The following is a 16,104-nucleotide window of genomic DNA, read 5'->3' as shown; positions in this document are numbered from 1 at the left end:
TTATTAATTAAATAGTCCTTAAGCTAGTTATATTACGCTAATTATATTAGTTATAAACCTAACTTCCTTTAATACTTATTAAACTTTAAGGTACTTATAATTTAATTCTTTATAAGTAAGGTAAGTAAGCTTAATTAGTTTAACCTAGTATTCTTTATCCTATTTTTAACTTATATTAAAGCTACCATGAGTTTTCCTTATAGATATTTAAGGAGGAGTAAACTATTTTATATTATCTTTAACTACTTTTATAACTATTATTATAGCTTTATAAGGTCTTATATTACTCTTTACTTTCTTTAAGGTTTAGAATTTAGTGCTTTTATACCTTAGGCTATATCTATATATCTTATACTAAGTCTCGCTTAGTTAAGGAATAAAGTTAATTAGGTAATTTAAATAGATTAAGATTCTTTATATATAATTTCTAATAATTTTTTCTATAAGTCTATTAAACTCTTATTTAGATCTACTTTATATCTATAGTATATAGATAATCTTTAAGCTAGTTTTTACTATTCTTATAATCTTAATTTCCTTTATATCCTCTTTAACTCTTTATTATTTCCCTTATAGTTTTTAATCCCTATTATAGTTATATAAATTATCTAATTATATATATCATTTATTATATATTATTTATAATTATAATAACTAATATCCTTCTTACTTCTTTTCTTATATCGCTTAGTTTTAAATTCTTTTTTACTTATATAGGCTTTTATATCTCTAGAACTAGTCTAAAACTAGATTCTCTTTTATTAATAGCTTAATTTAAGTAAGATAGTATAACTATAGCTTTAACTTATTTTATAAGTAGTAATATAAAGAAGTCTAGCTATATATCTACTTAGTATATAATAGCCTTTAAAAATATATACCTATTTAAGAAAACCTATTAGTAAGTACTAAGGGAATTACGCTTTTATTATTTTTTCTTTTAAAGTAAAGAGTTTTATTTACTACTTTATATATTATAAATCTAATCTTATAGTCCTAAGAGTATACCTTATACTTATTAAGGTAGTATCCTTCTTTACTATAATAAAAGTATCTCTTAGGCTAGTTAAAAGTATTAACCTAAAACTATATATATTAATTAGATAGGTAGTAAAATCTAATAATATTTATACTACCTCTTTATTTATAACTTAAAGAGTAGCTTTTACTACTAATGTTTTTATTCCTTATTAAGCTAGTTTAATATTTACTTTTACTAATAAGTAAGGTTAATCTTTATATCTTTAAAGGCTTTTATTAGGTCTAAGATCTCCTTTATAGGCTATCTAGGTTTCTTATCTATTTTCTTTAACTCTTTAGGAAGTTTTTCTTGCCTTAATTAGATTTAGCTTCCTTTATTACTTTATTAATTTCCTTAAAGAGCTAGTCTTTTTAGGTTCTTGCTTTTAATTATAAACTTTAGATACTATATCTGTCGCTTAATATCTTAGTAAGGTACTAAGTAGTTATTAATTATATAAATAAGGCTTTTATATAGGAGTTTTAAGATAACTTTAAATATCTTTTATTTCTTTTATAATGTTAATATAAGCCCTTTAGTATTATATAGTAGATAAAGTATAACTAAACTATAGATTCTTCTTAGCTATTAAGTTATACTACGCTATAGGTATAAGTAAAGACTGCTATTATATAACTTCTAATAGTCTTAGGCTTTTAGTATTATAATAGTCTAAGGGTTATTAGTAGTTTTAGTTAATTTAACGCCAAGAGAGTCCTTGGCCGAAAATCTGAGCCTTGCCCCTTGACCAGGATGTTGAGCGCCTTAAGAAGTACTTGACTATCCATCCCGTAGTTGCAGGTGCGTCAGCACAGGCAAGGTTGCGGAAGGAGAGGCGGCGACGACCGGTGCTCCTCGTGGCCTGCCGTCGGTCAGCTCAGAGCGTCAAGACGCTGTCCTTTGGCTCGAGTCCTCGATATAAGCCTCGACGACGGCAGCCCACCATCCGGCTTCCTCCAGTGGACAAAGACGACGTCGCCCGAGTCCTTGCATCGAGGTACTTGCGCGGCCGTCCCTGCGCATAAAGTCGAGGAGGTCGCGGATGTCGGCGGGGCTGAGGCGGCGGTCGATGCGGCGGTTGCGGAAGAGGTCCGAGTCGGCGGCCGAGAGATGCAGGCGGAAGAGGCGGTGGTGGCGGGCGAAGCGAGGACGAGAGCGACCACTTGGACAGCTGGGGTGGTGGGTGGTGAGGTTGGTTTGGCGGGTGAAGAAGGCGGGAAGTGGTATCTGCGGGGAAGGGAAGGGGGACGATGCTGCGTCTCTCCTGCTGGGGCGGGTGCCGGCGCTGTGCTGGCCATTGTGTGGGTTGTTTCGGCGGCAGCGATGCTGGTGATGATGTGCGTTGTCGAGAGAAATGCCTTAATTACTGCCATGACGACGCAGCGTGAGCCCATGGTACAGTGCATAGCAGCACCTGGTTATGCACTGACGCACCGTACAGCACCCTGACCCTTGTTCTTCAACCCACATTGACATTGACATTGACTGTATCTTTGGCGACTGCTGATCCAGGGACCGGCTTCCGATAAGGCCAATTCAGAGCCAATTATCGCGCGCGTCAGTCAGCTCCCCATGCCACCCTCCGTGTTCCACGAACCCTCCATCAGCGCAGCCGCTCTTCCGCACCCCGAGATGCCCCGAGCGTTCTCCTGGATAATCGACGGGAGTGGCTTTCATTTACCAAGAGACTGTTGTTGGAATCGGCGGCCGAAGACATCCCAGCGACATCGCCCCATGGATATGCGCCATCGGCAACGCCGAGCCCGGCACTCTTTCGGCGTCGCTCGCCTTCCTGATCCACGTTGATCAGGCCCAGCCCTTTCCGCGGACAATGACAGCTCGACCGCGTCGTTGAGCTGATTGGGCGGGCCTTGCTGCTCCAGCTAGATAATGAACGGCTCAATGATCCGCGAAGGACCAGCAGCCATAGCGTCTCGACCCATTCACATAATGGTTGTACGACGCCCAACACGCCAAGCTTAAGAGCTGACATTCCCAGCCCGCGCTGGCCGACCAACTACTCTCCTACCCGTTACGTATCAACAGCACAGCCAGCGTCAACCTCAACCATGGCAGAAATACCAAGAGAGTTGTCGGTAGGGCTGGGCATGGTTGCCATGGCCTTCCTGCAAGTCAAACCTCACTTCTCTTGCCTTTGTCCGTCAGGCTGCCAGGCTGACCTCGATGCAGAGAAGCTCTTCAAGTACGACGCTCGAGCGAGGGAGTACAGCGTCACCGTTTTGGGAGAGGAATCACATCTCGCCTATAACCGAGTCGGTCTCACGAGCTTCTTCCAACACCGCAAAGTGGACGAGCTCTACTTGAATCCTCTGTGGGCAAGTCGTCCGTCTACGCTTGGATCGGGCTCACCGATGTTCAACCCAACTGCAGTACCAAACCCTGCCAAGTATGCGTTGACATACCACATCAAAACCAAGGTCATCGGCATCAAGCCCACACAAAGGTCCGTTCTCTGCCAAGATGGGAGAGTGGTGCCGTACGATGTCCTTTGTTTGCCACTGGCTCCAACGCCGCGCTTCCCGTCAAAACCCTGGATACGACGCACGCGGCGTCTTTGTTCACCGCACCATCGACGACTTGACCAGTCTGATAGACTTTCCAGCGATAAAGCAGGGACCGTCGGCGCCGTGGTTGGCGGTGGCCGCTGGTCTTGAAGCCGCCAAAGCCATGATGGACTTGAGTCCTTTGCGGAGGTGAAGCTCGTCGAGCGGAACAAATGGGTCCTGAGCCGACAGCCAGACGAGGACGCGGGCAGCATGGTCGTTGGTCAAGTCAGAGACCTCGGTCTAGATGTGATGCTATGCAAGAGAATACGCATCAAATCAGACCAAGCTCATAACGTCACGGGGTGGTGTTCGAGGACGGCGCGGAAATGGACTGCTCTGACTGTGTGTTTCGCAGTCGGAGTAAATGCCCGGGACGAGCTGGCCCACGAGGCTGGCATTGAATGTGCTGGCGGCGGGATTGTTGTCCATGATGATTTGAGCACCAGCGATCCGGAGTGTCTACGCCATTGGGGAATGTGCCAGTTGGCAGGGCCAGACGTTTGGCCTAATCGCCCCGGCGTCGAAATGGCCGAGGTTCTCGCCTTCAACCTGACACAGGCCAAGCTTCACTCCTCGATTCAAACGACCCGATCTCAGCACAAAGTTGAAGCTTCGGAGTTGAAGTCGCCAGTTTCGGCGATCGTTCTCTGACCGCGACGGACCGACGCGTCCTCCTCGATATGCAAAAAGCTTCACGGCGGGAGCGGGAACCGAGACCATCCAGCACGGTCAAACGTTGACGTACAGGACCCCTTTCAGATTGTCTACAAAAAGTACATATTCACCGCGGATGGTAAATACCTTGTTGGTGGCATGATGATTGGCGACACCAGCGACTACGTGAGGCTGGTGCCCCTGGTCAAGAACATGAAGGAGCTTCGACATGCCGGGCCAGCTCATCCCGGAGCGCAGAAAGACGGCGGCGGCTGGGATGACAATCCGACGACGACACAATCCGCCTGCCACAATGTCACCAAAGGCGACATCGTCAAGAGCGTCAAAGACGGCCTCTGCAAGGATATTGGCGCCATCAAGTCCTGCACCAAGGCCGGCACCGGGTGCGGCGGTTGCATGCCTCTCGTCACCACAATCTTCAACAAGACAATGGCGGTCATGGGCAACGAAGTCAAGAACCATCTTTGCTCCCACTTCAACTTCTCACGCGCCGACCTGTTCAACATCATCATGGTCAAGCGGCTGACGACCTTGCCCGAGGTGATGCGCGAGGCTGGCAACGACAGGAGAGCTCGGGATGCGAATTATGCCCGCCGTAGCGAGCATATTCGCATCCCATGGAACCGGCACGTCATGGAGAAGCCGGTCCATGGCCTGCAAGACACGAATGACCGGTTCCTGGGCAACATCCAGCGAAACGGCACCTACTCTGTTGTCCCTCGGGTGCCAGGCGGCGAGATCACGCCCGACAGGCTCCTCGTCATCGGGGAGGCCAAGAGGTACAACCTGTACACCAAGATCACGGGGCAACGCATCGACATGTTTGGCGCCAGGAAGCAGGATCTTGTCGAGATATGGCCAGCTCGTGGCGGCCGGCATGGAATCCGGCCACGCCTATGCCAAGTCGCTGAGAACGGTCAAGAGCTGCGTCGGCACGACTTGGTGCCGGTTCGAATTGGCGACAGCGTCGGCATGGCGGTGCGGTTGGAAGAGCGGTACAAGAGATACGAGCGCCGCACAAGATAAAGGGCGGCGTGAGTGGCTGCGTGCGCGAGTGTGCAGAGGCTCAGAGCAAAGAGTACCTTTACCATAATGAATTCGAGTGTTTCCACGCTGACGTAGGCCCAGCTTCGGTCTCATTGCCACGGAGAAGGGCTTCAACGTCTTTATCGCTGGAAATGGCGGTGCAAAGCCCAGGCATGCGCAGCTTCTGGCCAAGGACGCCGCCCGCTGAAGTCATCCCCATCCTCGACCGGTACTTGATGTTCTACATCAGAACGGCAGACAAGCTGCAGCGCACAGCCCCTGGCTCGAGAGCTTGCCCGGGGATCACGTATTTGCGAGAGGTGGTGCTCGAGGACAAGCTGGGCATCTGTGCATCTCTCGAGGCGCAATGCGGAACTCGTCGGCAGCTTCTTTGACGAGTGGGCCGAGGCCATCAAGAGCCCGGTCATGGCGGCCAAGTTCAAGCAGTTTCAGAACACGGACGAGGGCGTCGAGACGGTCGAGGTCGAGAAGGAGGGCCAGAGCCGGCCTGTCTACTGGACCAAGGGCTCGGCCGAAGAAGACTTCAAGGGCTTACGGGAGAGATGGAGCAATGCGTCGTGGCACGCAGTCATCGAGGCCTCCCACTTTAATGGCGCCGACGCGCTGCCCAACGGTATCTCGGCAACCATTAAGCGCAGTGACACGCAGCTCGCCGTCTGGCGCTTCAGGGGCCGGTTCTACGCCACGCAGCAAATGTGCCCTCACGCGCCTTTGTGCTGTCAGATAGCCTCCAGGCCAGGACCCCGGTAACCACGGCACGCTCAGCGACGACAGCGTCGTCTCGAGCGCCGAGCGGTCGCCGTGGTCTTTGTCCCTCCACAAGCGCAACTTCGACCTCGGCGACGGCTCGTGCAGCAGCGACAAGGCCCTCTCCATCGCCACTTTCCCGTGGAGGCCCGTGCGGATGGCATGGTTCACCTCGCTGCCGCCCGTGGAGGAGCTCGACGCGGCACTGGGCACGAGCCGCTGGAAGGTGCGCAAGGCGAGCGGCGAGGCACCGTTTGCGGAGCTGGATGGCAGGATTCGGCGGACCGGGCAGCGGGCGAGGAAGCCCAAGGGCGATAGGTCGGGCGTCGGCGCAGCCGGGACGAGCATGGCAAAGCCGGTCGAGCTGATGGCCGGGGAGGCTGGGAGGTGCCGGAGTGGTAGGCAGCTTCTGAGAGATCATGGCCACAGTCTTTTTGCACATTGGCCGCTCTGGACTAGAGATGTCGGCGGTACGAGGCAAAACGCCGTCGACTGCGTGCTGCTGTGGCTTTGCGGTTTTCCCATGCTGCGCAAGTGACGGAGCGCAGTGATTTGATGACGCTCTTCGTATACTTGCCGCCTCCTGTCCTGCGCCTTGTTGGCCGGACCTAAGGGGAGTTGGCGAGTCGTCGTGCCCGAATGAATCTGACGCAGCATGAGAGGGCGCATGGAGAGAGAGACCGGGGAGGGGGTGCGGAAGGAAGCTCGGTAGGATGCCCCCTCGCCCCCGATGAGCTATTCGTGTCTATGCCGTACGGAGTATGTATAGCGAGCCCGGCTGGCAGACCGTTGCTTTGCACGAGCCTGCATGCATGTGCAATCAAGCATCCGCAGCATCAACACCACCAACCAACCAAGGCCCGGTGACCACCCTCCTCCTCGCCCTCGGAAACCGTCCCGAAGCCCTCCTCCTTGGGGCCGATCGCAGCCCGAGCCGGCAGACCGAGACCAACACGCAACCTCGATCGATCCCGTACAGTTCATGGCTGGGTATCATACATGGGAGAAGGAGGGCAGCAGTCATTTGATAAATACCCCCATGTCTTGACCCGGACCCTGCCAAAACCTGCCAGGCAGGCTACCGTGACGACAAGCAAGCAGAGCATTACGGCAGGCAGCGAGCAAACCAGAAACCCAAAACAATAAAAGGTGGTCTGACCCGGAGACAGCACACGGAAATGCAGTGTCACAAGGACAGATTCTGTTGTCAGATGGTCAGCAAGAGAGCAAACAAGACGTCGGCTTGGCCCTCGAAAACTCTCCTATGCTCTGGCGGGCGCAGCGATACATACATCTGTGTACACACTTTCGGATATCGCGCAACCTTTGTCCAACTCTAGCCGAGCAAAGTGATAGACATGGCCGTTCTATCCGAGAGGGACAAAGCTGCCTCCGAGTACAAGGCGTAACATGTGCGGGAAAAGACGGACCGGTCACGACGCATGGTTGAAACAGAGGCAAAGCCTCGAACGCGACCCTCTCGCTGCTTTGGTCTGTCTCTATGTTTCTTCCCGCCTGATTCCTACCAGTTCATGCTCCACCATTTTCCCCTCCCTGCCCGCGTTTTTGTTTGGAATATATTTACATATCGAGGAAACCCACCTGCGCACGAAAACGTCAGGGGAAGTGTAGCAGACGAACTAAGGGGAACAAACAAAAAATCAGATCCACTAGTCGCCGGAATCGCCTGTCCATGATCGTGCAGTATTCATAACATGTCAGTGTCGTGCAAGAACTGAAATCAGTGGAGTGTCTTGGTATCTGTCGCACAAGAAAATCCTAAACGCCATCTTGCCGGTCCAGGGCCATCAGACATTCATGTCTTCGGTATCGCTTAAGCTGCCGTATCCAGTGTCGTTGTCCGGTCCCGTCAATGTTTTTGTCGCCGCAAGACACCTCTCGACCATCTTGTTCCGGATTTCGGAGCTGACACCGCACTTCCTTGCGCGCGGTCTGCCCATCCAGAGTCTAAGATTGCTTGAAAGCTTGCCCAGAGTCACCTCAAGCTCGTGCTTGACAGCCTCGTGCTTCAACAGGTGCTTCATCAGCTCCATCACTGCAGTGAATCCCAGGAGTGTCATTGACGACATGTGCTCCGACTTGGCGATGCCTTCCACCAGGCCCAGACATCGCGTGTCTGCGCCTGCCTTGGATTGGATCCGTGAGCCGAGCAATCGCAACCGCGCAGTCGAGGTGAATGTCAAGTCTCGGTCAGGGCGCGTAACAGGTCCAAACATTAGGGTTGAGCCGCTGATGGTGTTTTCCGCCCTCCCCGTCGCCATCGCCTGGCGAGCCAGCTCGATGTTCTCGCCACGAGACCCCTTGAGCAGAACCGCACCGGCCAGGGCCGCGCGGATCTGAGCAGCGGAGCCCCTCGGCGCAACCTTGATGGCCAATGCGATATTCTGCTCCTGGCTTCGCAGCGCCGGTGCATTCTCGTCCAGTGTGGCAGTCAGGACGTGGTGCAAAACTTGAGTCGACCACCAAGCCGCAACAGCGTCCATAGGCGAACCCACCGCCGCGTCGTCAACCACAGCATCCATGCCGTCAATGGAGTTGCCGGCGTTGTGCGTGGTATCCACGTTAAAGGCCAGATTGTGGGCTCTTTGCACGACCGAGGCACTCAGCACATCATCACATTCCTGTTCGACCAATGCGACGAGATGCTCTGGCAGCTCATGCTCGTGCGGGGCAGCGGAGCCACGCCGGAGCCGAGCAAGCAGACGATTCAGCTGACGCGCCTCGTTCCACCGTTTCCTGGCAAGTTTTGCGGCGATTGCGTTGATGGCTCCCAGCTGCCAGTTGCTGTTGCTCAAGTCCCACAAAAGGACGCGGATGTGGAGCGCTTTGAGCATCAAGCGGACAGGGGTGTCGGGCAGGGTGCCCGAAGCGAGCAAGGTCAAGACAAGCCGACTCCTGCAAATGTCAATGTCCCCTCCAGCGAGTTGCGAGTCGAGCGCGATTGACCATGCCTTGACGCGCGCAGTATCTTGCTCTTCAGTCAGTCCAGTCAACATCTGATAGCCATGGACGCCAATGGCATTGCGCAGGCTCAGCTTGATGGCCTTGAGGATCAGCGCAGAGGCCTCGAGGAGAAAGTTGTGCCGAGGAACCCAGACTGTTTGGATTGCAGTAAGCCACGCTTGGCGGCGTACGTCGATCGACGACGCCAGGGACGGCGCGCGCTCGAGTCCAGTCGCTTGTTGCTTCTTGACCCTTTCACCCGACGATGCAAACAGCGACGGGACAAGGATCCACAAGATGGAGCCCAGGAATAGTAGCAGCTTGAGAGACGTAAACGTGGAATCCCATGACGTGGAGGTCGAGCGCTGACGACGCATGCCCAATAAGCTGCAAGGGTATGGCGAAGAGACCCCTGCCCTCTGGCTCATTGTTGCTCAATTCGTCTTCTCGCACGGCCTCTAGAATCATGAGGCCAGCAAGAGAGCCAACCATGAGCTTTCCAAAGTACGGGCTTGCGTTTACCCAGCCGGTTTGTTGCATTTGCTGCTGCTGCTGTTGCTGCTGCTGTATCTGCTGCTGGCGTATAACGGCCGGGTTGCTCCACGGAACGGCTGCGGGGGCACGGGCATGGTTGGCCGGCAGCCATCTGGGCCGAGATGATGCGCTTCATGTCTTCGGGCACATTAATCATACCGGCCGGGTTGGCATTGCTCTCTTGCGCCGTTGCCATAGGCGAATTAGCAAACTGCTGTTGGCTCTCTTGGGGATATTGCATTGGAGTTGGGGGATGCTGCATCGGGCTGATGGAACCGTTCATGGCGCCGGCCATGAAGAGCTTCTCAAACGCCGCAATCCTTTCCTTCATGGCGCTATTCTCGTCCATCAGGCGACCGTTGCGTTTCTCAAGATGGCGAATGTACTCGGTCGCTTTGCTCAACACCTGTTCCACCAGTCAGTACGGTGGCAAGAAGGTTACGTATGGACACGTCCGGAGATTGCCTACGGTTGCCTTGTTGAGCTTGTGCGCAGGTGTCAAGCCGTGGAGCTCTTCGCGATCCTCGGTCGTATCCTCGCCCCTGGCGCTCTTGGACATGATCCTCAAGCTAGGGACGCTGTCGCGCAGCGCGGCGATCTTGTCGTTGATGTTGGTCCGGTACCTCTTCTCGATCATGTTGTGGGCCGTCTTCTTCACGGGCTTATCCTCGTCGTCTACATCATCGTCGTCTTCCAGCTCGTCAGACACCTTTCGCTTTCGGGAATCCTTCCTGCTTGTTGGACCCATCAGCTCGGGTGAAGAGCCAGCTCCGGCCTTGACCTCGCTATTGGCCGAGTCGGGGCTAGAAGCGCTCTTGGGCGAATTGTACTGCAAGTGAGGGGGCATGGCGATGTTTCGAAGTTCTTCATGTGACATGGTCTGAGCCGTACGAAGATGTGTGCCTGCAGTCGGGAGCTTCCTCAAGCCAGGATTGCCCTGACCGGGCCCAAAGACGGTCGTCGGGTCCACGGGGGTGGGAAGCCATCAAACGAGGGAGACGAGGCCTGGGCCTGGGATTGCGGGTGCGGTGCGGTTGCGGTCGCTGATGGGATTGTGATTGTGGCTGCTGCTGCGGCTGTTGCTGCGGCTGATCAAATGCGGGTAGCGGCCACGAGGGAGCCACGGACCCAGCTGAAACGGGAGGTGCGGTGCCAGCGGGATTGACGTCGAACGAGTCGAAAGTGGGGTTGACTTGAAGTCCCAAGGCGAGGAGCCGTAAAGGCCTGACCGCTGCTGTCGGAAGGTGCGTTTGATGCCTCGAGTTTGCTATCGGAGACGGCGCTCGCGTCGCCCATGAAGCCGAAAACGGGCTCATCGAGCCCGAAGCGGCCCGTGGAATCGTCCTCAGCCATCGAGGATTGCGAGTTTCGGGCGAGGCGAGGCGGTGCCAAGGTGGAAAGGGATCCGATGCCCGAGGCGAATGGGAGCGCCAGGAAGGCGTGCGGCAGATTCTGCTCGGCCAATCCTCGACGTGTTCTGGAGCCGTCAGCTGGCTCGAGGCTGGCCGAACCCACTGGATGCGGAAGTTGTCGTGGTTCGGTGGTAAGACGTCAAGGGCGGGAAAGACGCAGGCGTGCGGTATTCCCATGCGCTGCGATAGGGGCGTATAGCTGGCTGCTATCTTGGCCGGGCGAATTGCGGGAAACGGGGCCAGAATCGGTTCGACGTGCTCGGGTCAGAGAACCCAAATCGGTTGGGAAAACCAGGAGTTGCACCAAATATAGCCAATCCTGGAACCGAGGGTCTGTAGGCGTATGTAATTATGTAGGTGCGAAGGATGCTCGGACGGAGCGCCAGAAGAAAAGATGGGGGAGTCGGCCAGGAGGAATTTGAGACGACGGACGGACAGACAATGTCGCACAACGCGCGTGCCCGCAACGCCTGGTTTTTTCTTCTTGGAGAGGACGAGGCGCAAATGGGCGGTAAAAGTTTGGATGTATTGTATTCCCTAGTCAAGCGACGAGAGAGAGGGTGGCAGCGGGAAGCGAGCGCGCAAAGTCAGCAGGGGTCGAGACTGCAGCTTGCGCTTTCCCCTCCCCAAGAATTGCGACCGGTGCAGCAGCCAAGGCGGACTATTTCGAGACAGACAAGTCGACGGGGGTCAAGGCCGATGGGACGCGGGTGCCGGTTTCGTGTCCGCGGGCTCTGCGCCGGAGCCTAATGCCGAGAATGGCCCTGTTGGTTGATATTTGCCTCGACCAGCTTCGGATTCGGGAGACGGCTCTGTTGCCAGCGCCGAGTGCAAAGGTCAGGCGACAGGGATGGCCAACGACCTTTAAACGAGCGGAGGGATCGGTGGTGAAACACAGAGGTTGAAGGGAATAAGGAGAAAAAAGCGGAAAAGAAAAAGGGAGGACGGATGAGGGGATGGGCTGCCGAGAAAGGCAACAAGCATGGCAGACTTCCTACGTACAGTACAGTACAGCACCTCTAGTACTACACTCGGTCGGGACGGAGGATTCAACGGGTGCTAAGCGGGTGGCCGGCCCCTAGCAAGTACGTACTGTGCCTGCTGCAATGTACGGCAAAGGCTCTGGAAGGCCCTGCAAGGAAGCGCAGCTGGTGCTGCCCGTAGTGTATTAGCCCGCCCCTACCTACTACTAGTACCTACCTAGGTAGGCACTATAGGAGGTACTGTACGGAGTACTGTACAGAGAGCGAGCAAGCAAGGCAAGTGCGGGCGGGATGTATGTACTGGTTCATGTGGGCCTGCAGGCCGTACCATAGTACGTACTGATTAGTGTCCTCGATGCGGAGGCAGGCAGCGCAGACTGTGAGCGAGAGACTACGCAATCAGGCCCACGTGCGACACGCAGAAAGCAGTCTGTAACAAAGTGCCTGACAAAGCGGCATGGGAAAATGACAGGCAGAAGAGAAATCGACAAGACGGAGAAGCCTCGCTCGCTACGGGGGCGTGCGGCATGTGCCGGATGGATCCCCAGAATAATCGTACGATCCGGGACGTGGAGGGTGTGGTCGTTGTCGCGCGCACGAGGCAGCAGATGTCGGGCTCTGATTGGCTGTTACCGCGAGACACTTGTCGAACAAGGCCCGTGTACTTATCCGTACATCCAGGTCACCAGCCCCCAACGCCTGCACCGTCCTTGCAGACTGCCATGAGGCCGGGCTGGTGGTGGAGACAGCTTCCGCGTCATCTATCCGTAGGTAGGTAGGTACCTACCGGTATCTACCCATCAGCCTAATAATAATAATAATAAATGTCGTCGTCGCCGCCTTACGCTCCACACATCATCGGCTCCTTTGGCAGAGCAGCCCTGCGCGATGGGAACATGCTCGTTTGATGATGCACTGGTTTTGGTACAGATATCTAAGCCAAGCACTGGTTTTGGTACAGATACCTAGGCCAAGGTCCTGTTCGTACATGCATGCAGCTCGGCAAGGACGCACAGTTGTTCCATGTTCGCTGAAAGTACCTGACGTGTACTTTGCATGTACAGCGGAGCCGTACCGAGTGCAGAGCAGGGTGTTGCCTGCCGGCCCGTTGCGTTTAGCACCTAGCGGCGTGTAGTTCGCCTTCGCTCGGTTAGCATCCAGGCGGGCCTCGATAAGGCCCGCCAAAGGCGAGATGAGCCATCGGGAGCAATGGATGTGCCGATTAGGTACAGTAGATTGCTTTGCGGGTTGAACTGGTCCTTGTTCAAGTCCGCATCTCCTTCTTTCCTCGCTAAAGTCCACAGATGCTCCTCCTGCCTGCCGTGCAGAGTCATGCATCCGTACCTGCCTTAGGTAATGTCGTCACCCGCCAAGGCCCCGTTTTCCCCACGCTTTTCTTTTTCTTTTTCTGGCGCCTCCCGCTCCTCCGTCCCCAGGCCTCCTTGTTCTCTTTGTACGAAATATTCGTAGTTAGTTAAACTATCACTACCTACCTACCAAGTAGGCTTGATCGGTTGCCAGTGACTTGAAAGCAACGGCCAATCCTAAACTCAGCCTGCCAGGACATACAGCACAAACATGAACCATGCACAACGCAGGCAGGCACCTTGGTCGAATCAACAAGAGTGGACCTTTCTTTTGATCCAGCACCCCTTCCACCTGTTTTTCTCCGGTGCAGCAAACTCAAGATTATCAATCTGCACTGGATAATGCGAATGGCTGCAAGGCAAGACCGGCGATGCGGCACTACGAAACTCTATCGGCCGTTCTCTGCGACTCAAGGCAGACTGCGTTACTTTTGACAAAAGTGCATAGACGAATTTCGAATCCGCTTTGCAGCTTGTCCATGTCTCTGCTTCAAGTTTCTACAAAACGCGAGATCAAGTCCGGGCTGAGGATCCAAAAGGGGGCACCGGTGTCTGCGAGCAACCGGCCGCAACGCGAGGGCAGACTACCGGCCCCTGTACTCCGTCGCTTGAAGGACTCCTTTGGTCACGGATAGTTTCTTGCCCCTGCCGCAGATACAAGAAAAACCCACGATGCGTCATTAGTTAGCACCCATCGTCAGCTACCTAGACGCCGGCTATCGCTCGTCCCAAGAATGCCTCCTCCTTGGCTCCTCGGCTTGGCGCGACGCGGGCCTCCGCTCTCGGCCCTCCTCCCTGCACCGCCAAATGCTATTGCCTACAATCCACGTCCGTCCTTGTCCTCTGGTCAGCGGCGATACCACGTAGCACACCCATGTGCAAAGCCAAGGCGCAGTTCTGTATGTATGTATGTATGTACGTGGCAGATACATGCTGCAGCCCAACGGGCCGACTGTTGTTGACCAGAGCGGACGGAAGCGCCAGGGCAAGACTTCATCTGTCAGTGTCTGCTCGCTTAAGCAAACAAGATTCTTCAGCTTCGGAGACATCTTGCCCATACAGCACACACACACACAACCAGAAAGGCGAACCCAAAGCACTATACGGCTGCCATCAGACAACTCATCTTCTTGAACCAAGACTCACCTGTATACCTTTGTCCCAGTACCATGTACATACGCGGATGAACGGCCCCGGCTCTTCACTTACTTTGCTGTGGTGCTGGCGCTCGCAGCCGGCAGTTCGCATCTTATCATGGATGCATGTAAGCGAAGAGCCACCGTGGGCCTTAACACGCCTCCCGGTGGCTGAAACGTGTCCTGCTGAGGAGATAAGGAGGGAAGGGGGGTCTTTTCTTCCAATCCAGAAAACAAGAATTCTCGGCTCTCCGACTCTCTCGGGTCTACATTGCGCCGTGCCCTCTCTTGAGTCCGTCGGCGACATGCCGTTTGCCTTTGTCGCCGGTGGGCGAGGGACCACCTGCCGGGCCGGGATGGTGGCCTCGCCAACCGATTCAGCATCCCTCCCCTGACCTGGGTCCTGAGGGAAACTCGGGCCCTGTCCATCCGAACGCCTGATCCGGGCGTCACTGAGGCTTGACTTGACAGTGACGATGCTGCACGGCCCAGAGACCGGCATACCTACCTCTACGCTGCTGTGCTCGGTCACAAAAAGATAAAAGACCAAAGAGCCTTGACCCGCATGCAGTACTCAGGCGTGTGCTTTGCCGCAGAGTCAGAGAGGTGAATCGTAGGCCTGGCTACACCTGTTTTGTCCGATCTCGACAATGTCGAGTCACTTGAGCCAGGTTGCCTTGATACTGAACAAGACACTCTTGCAGCCCACTTGTGCTACCGCTTGGGGTCGGCAGAAGCCGCGGAAATACGCCGACGGCAGTGACACACACCGGGCAAGGCTTCAAGATACAGTACAGTCCGGTAATGAAAAAGCTGTGATATATGTGCCTTGGTATGTAGGTGGGCGTGTATACAGATCTTTCGCCTCCGCCCCCTTCTCGCCTGCGTCTATTGCTCCAACCAAAAGTCGCATACACGAAGCACTTTCAGGCACGCGTTGCATCTCGAAGAGCGCGGAACGGCGCGAACAGAATGCGGGATGCGGTGCTCTTCAAATTTCGCCCCCCCCCCCCCGCCCCCTCTCTGACTCGCGTCTCCCTTCCTGCCTGTCACTTGTCATGCTCAGCCCGGAGGACTTCCTCCTTGCTATCTGGAGCTTGTCTAGGTATTCTCTGTCCTCGACTTGCCGACTGCAACCGAGCAAGGCGTGACCCACCACGCCGTCGGCAATCTGTGGATTCACTTCAAGATGGCCCCCTTCCGTCGATCTTGGGATTCGAGGGTATTGGCAGGCGTGGCGACGCACTGCCCTCGTCCAATTTCAAAGCCGCCGCCGGTGGTAACCCCATCACCCAGGAAGTTGCCGGTGACCGTGCTACCAACTTTTGGTAGCGCCCGCCTTGATCCCGGTTACATGACGGGGGAAGGGAAGCATATCGAGCCCACAGACTCTGCCATGTGCTGGGCAGGTCGAGGTTCGGACCTCTTCAGGGTTGACAGCTGACTGCCAAGGCTAGCTCGGGGCCCATCCCCATCACACATTGGTGATTCAGGGCCTGATATCTGCATGTCCTGATTATGGAAATACCGGCATCTTACCGCGGTCCTACCTTAAAAGTTCGTCTTCGGGCTACGTTGTGCTGCTGTACAAAGTAGATGGCCAGAGTTGATCGGAGTAACTGCCGGGCACATATCACATACAAAGGCTTTG

The 16,104-nt window shown here is 54.0% G+C and overlaps 4 protein-coding genes across 4 annotated transcripts; 2 read left to right on the top strand and 2 right to left on the bottom strand.

Annotated features, from left to right (window-relative positions):
- Positions 1-1,906: 1,906 nt before the first annotated feature.
- Positions 1,907-2,394, bottom strand: HRG_07755 (ESCRT-II complex subunit domain-containing protein; the record flags this gene model as incomplete). The annotated part of the gene is made up of 2 exons (XM_044866226.1): positions 1,907-2,311; positions 2,389-2,394. 2 exons carry the CDS (start codon positions 2,392-2,394, stop codon positions 1,907-1,909), a joined length of 411 nt encoding a protein of 136 aa, XP_044719190.1.
- Positions 2,395-3,090: 696 nt separating this feature from the next.
- HRG_07754 (BFD-like [2Fe-2S] binding domain-containing protein) lies at positions 3,091-5,497 on the top strand (the record flags this gene model as incomplete). Its single annotated transcript, XM_044866225.1, has 9 exons — positions 3,091-3,153; positions 3,214-3,361; positions 3,413-3,485; positions 3,699-3,895; positions 3,944-4,211; positions 4,279-4,285; positions 4,336-5,241; positions 5,292-5,341; positions 5,392-5,497. The coding sequence occupies 9 exons, from the start codon at positions 3,091-3,093 to the stop codon at positions 5,495-5,497; spliced, it is 1,818 nt and encodes a 605-aa protein (XP_044719189.1).
- Positions 5,498-5,715: 218 nt separating this feature from the next.
- HRG_07753 (nitrite reductase) lies at positions 5,716-6,595 on the top strand (the record flags this gene model as incomplete). The annotated part of the gene is made up of 3 exons (XM_044866224.1): positions 5,716-6,005; positions 6,076-6,444; positions 6,517-6,595. 3 exons carry the CDS (start codon positions 5,716-5,718, stop codon positions 6,593-6,595), a joined length of 738 nt encoding a protein of 245 aa, XP_044719188.1.
- A 1,270-nt stretch (positions 6,596-7,865) lies between these two features.
- HRG_07752 (helix-loop-helix DNA-binding domain-containing protein) lies at positions 7,866-11,144 on the bottom strand (the record flags this gene model as incomplete). Its single annotated transcript, XM_044866223.1, has 7 exons — positions 7,866-9,386; positions 9,511-9,632; positions 9,715-9,961; positions 10,025-10,435; positions 10,498-10,566; positions 10,684-11,007; positions 11,067-11,144. 7 exons carry the CDS (start codon positions 11,142-11,144, stop codon positions 7,866-7,868), a joined length of 2,772 nt encoding a protein of 923 aa, XP_044719187.1.
- Between the last annotated feature and the right edge of the window lie 4,960 nt (positions 11,145-16,104).

This window comes from Hirsutella rhossiliensis (genome assembly GCF_020360975.1).
Source record: "Hirsutella rhossiliensis strain HR02 chromosome Unknown scaffold00008, whole genome shotgun sequence".
Classification (NCBI taxonomy): Eukaryota; Fungi; Ascomycota; class Sordariomycetes; order Hypocreales; family Ophiocordycipitaceae; genus Hirsutella; species Hirsutella rhossiliensis.
The sequence above is the reverse complement of the archived record's forward strand: the minus strand, read 5'-3'. Positions and strand labels throughout refer to the sequence as shown.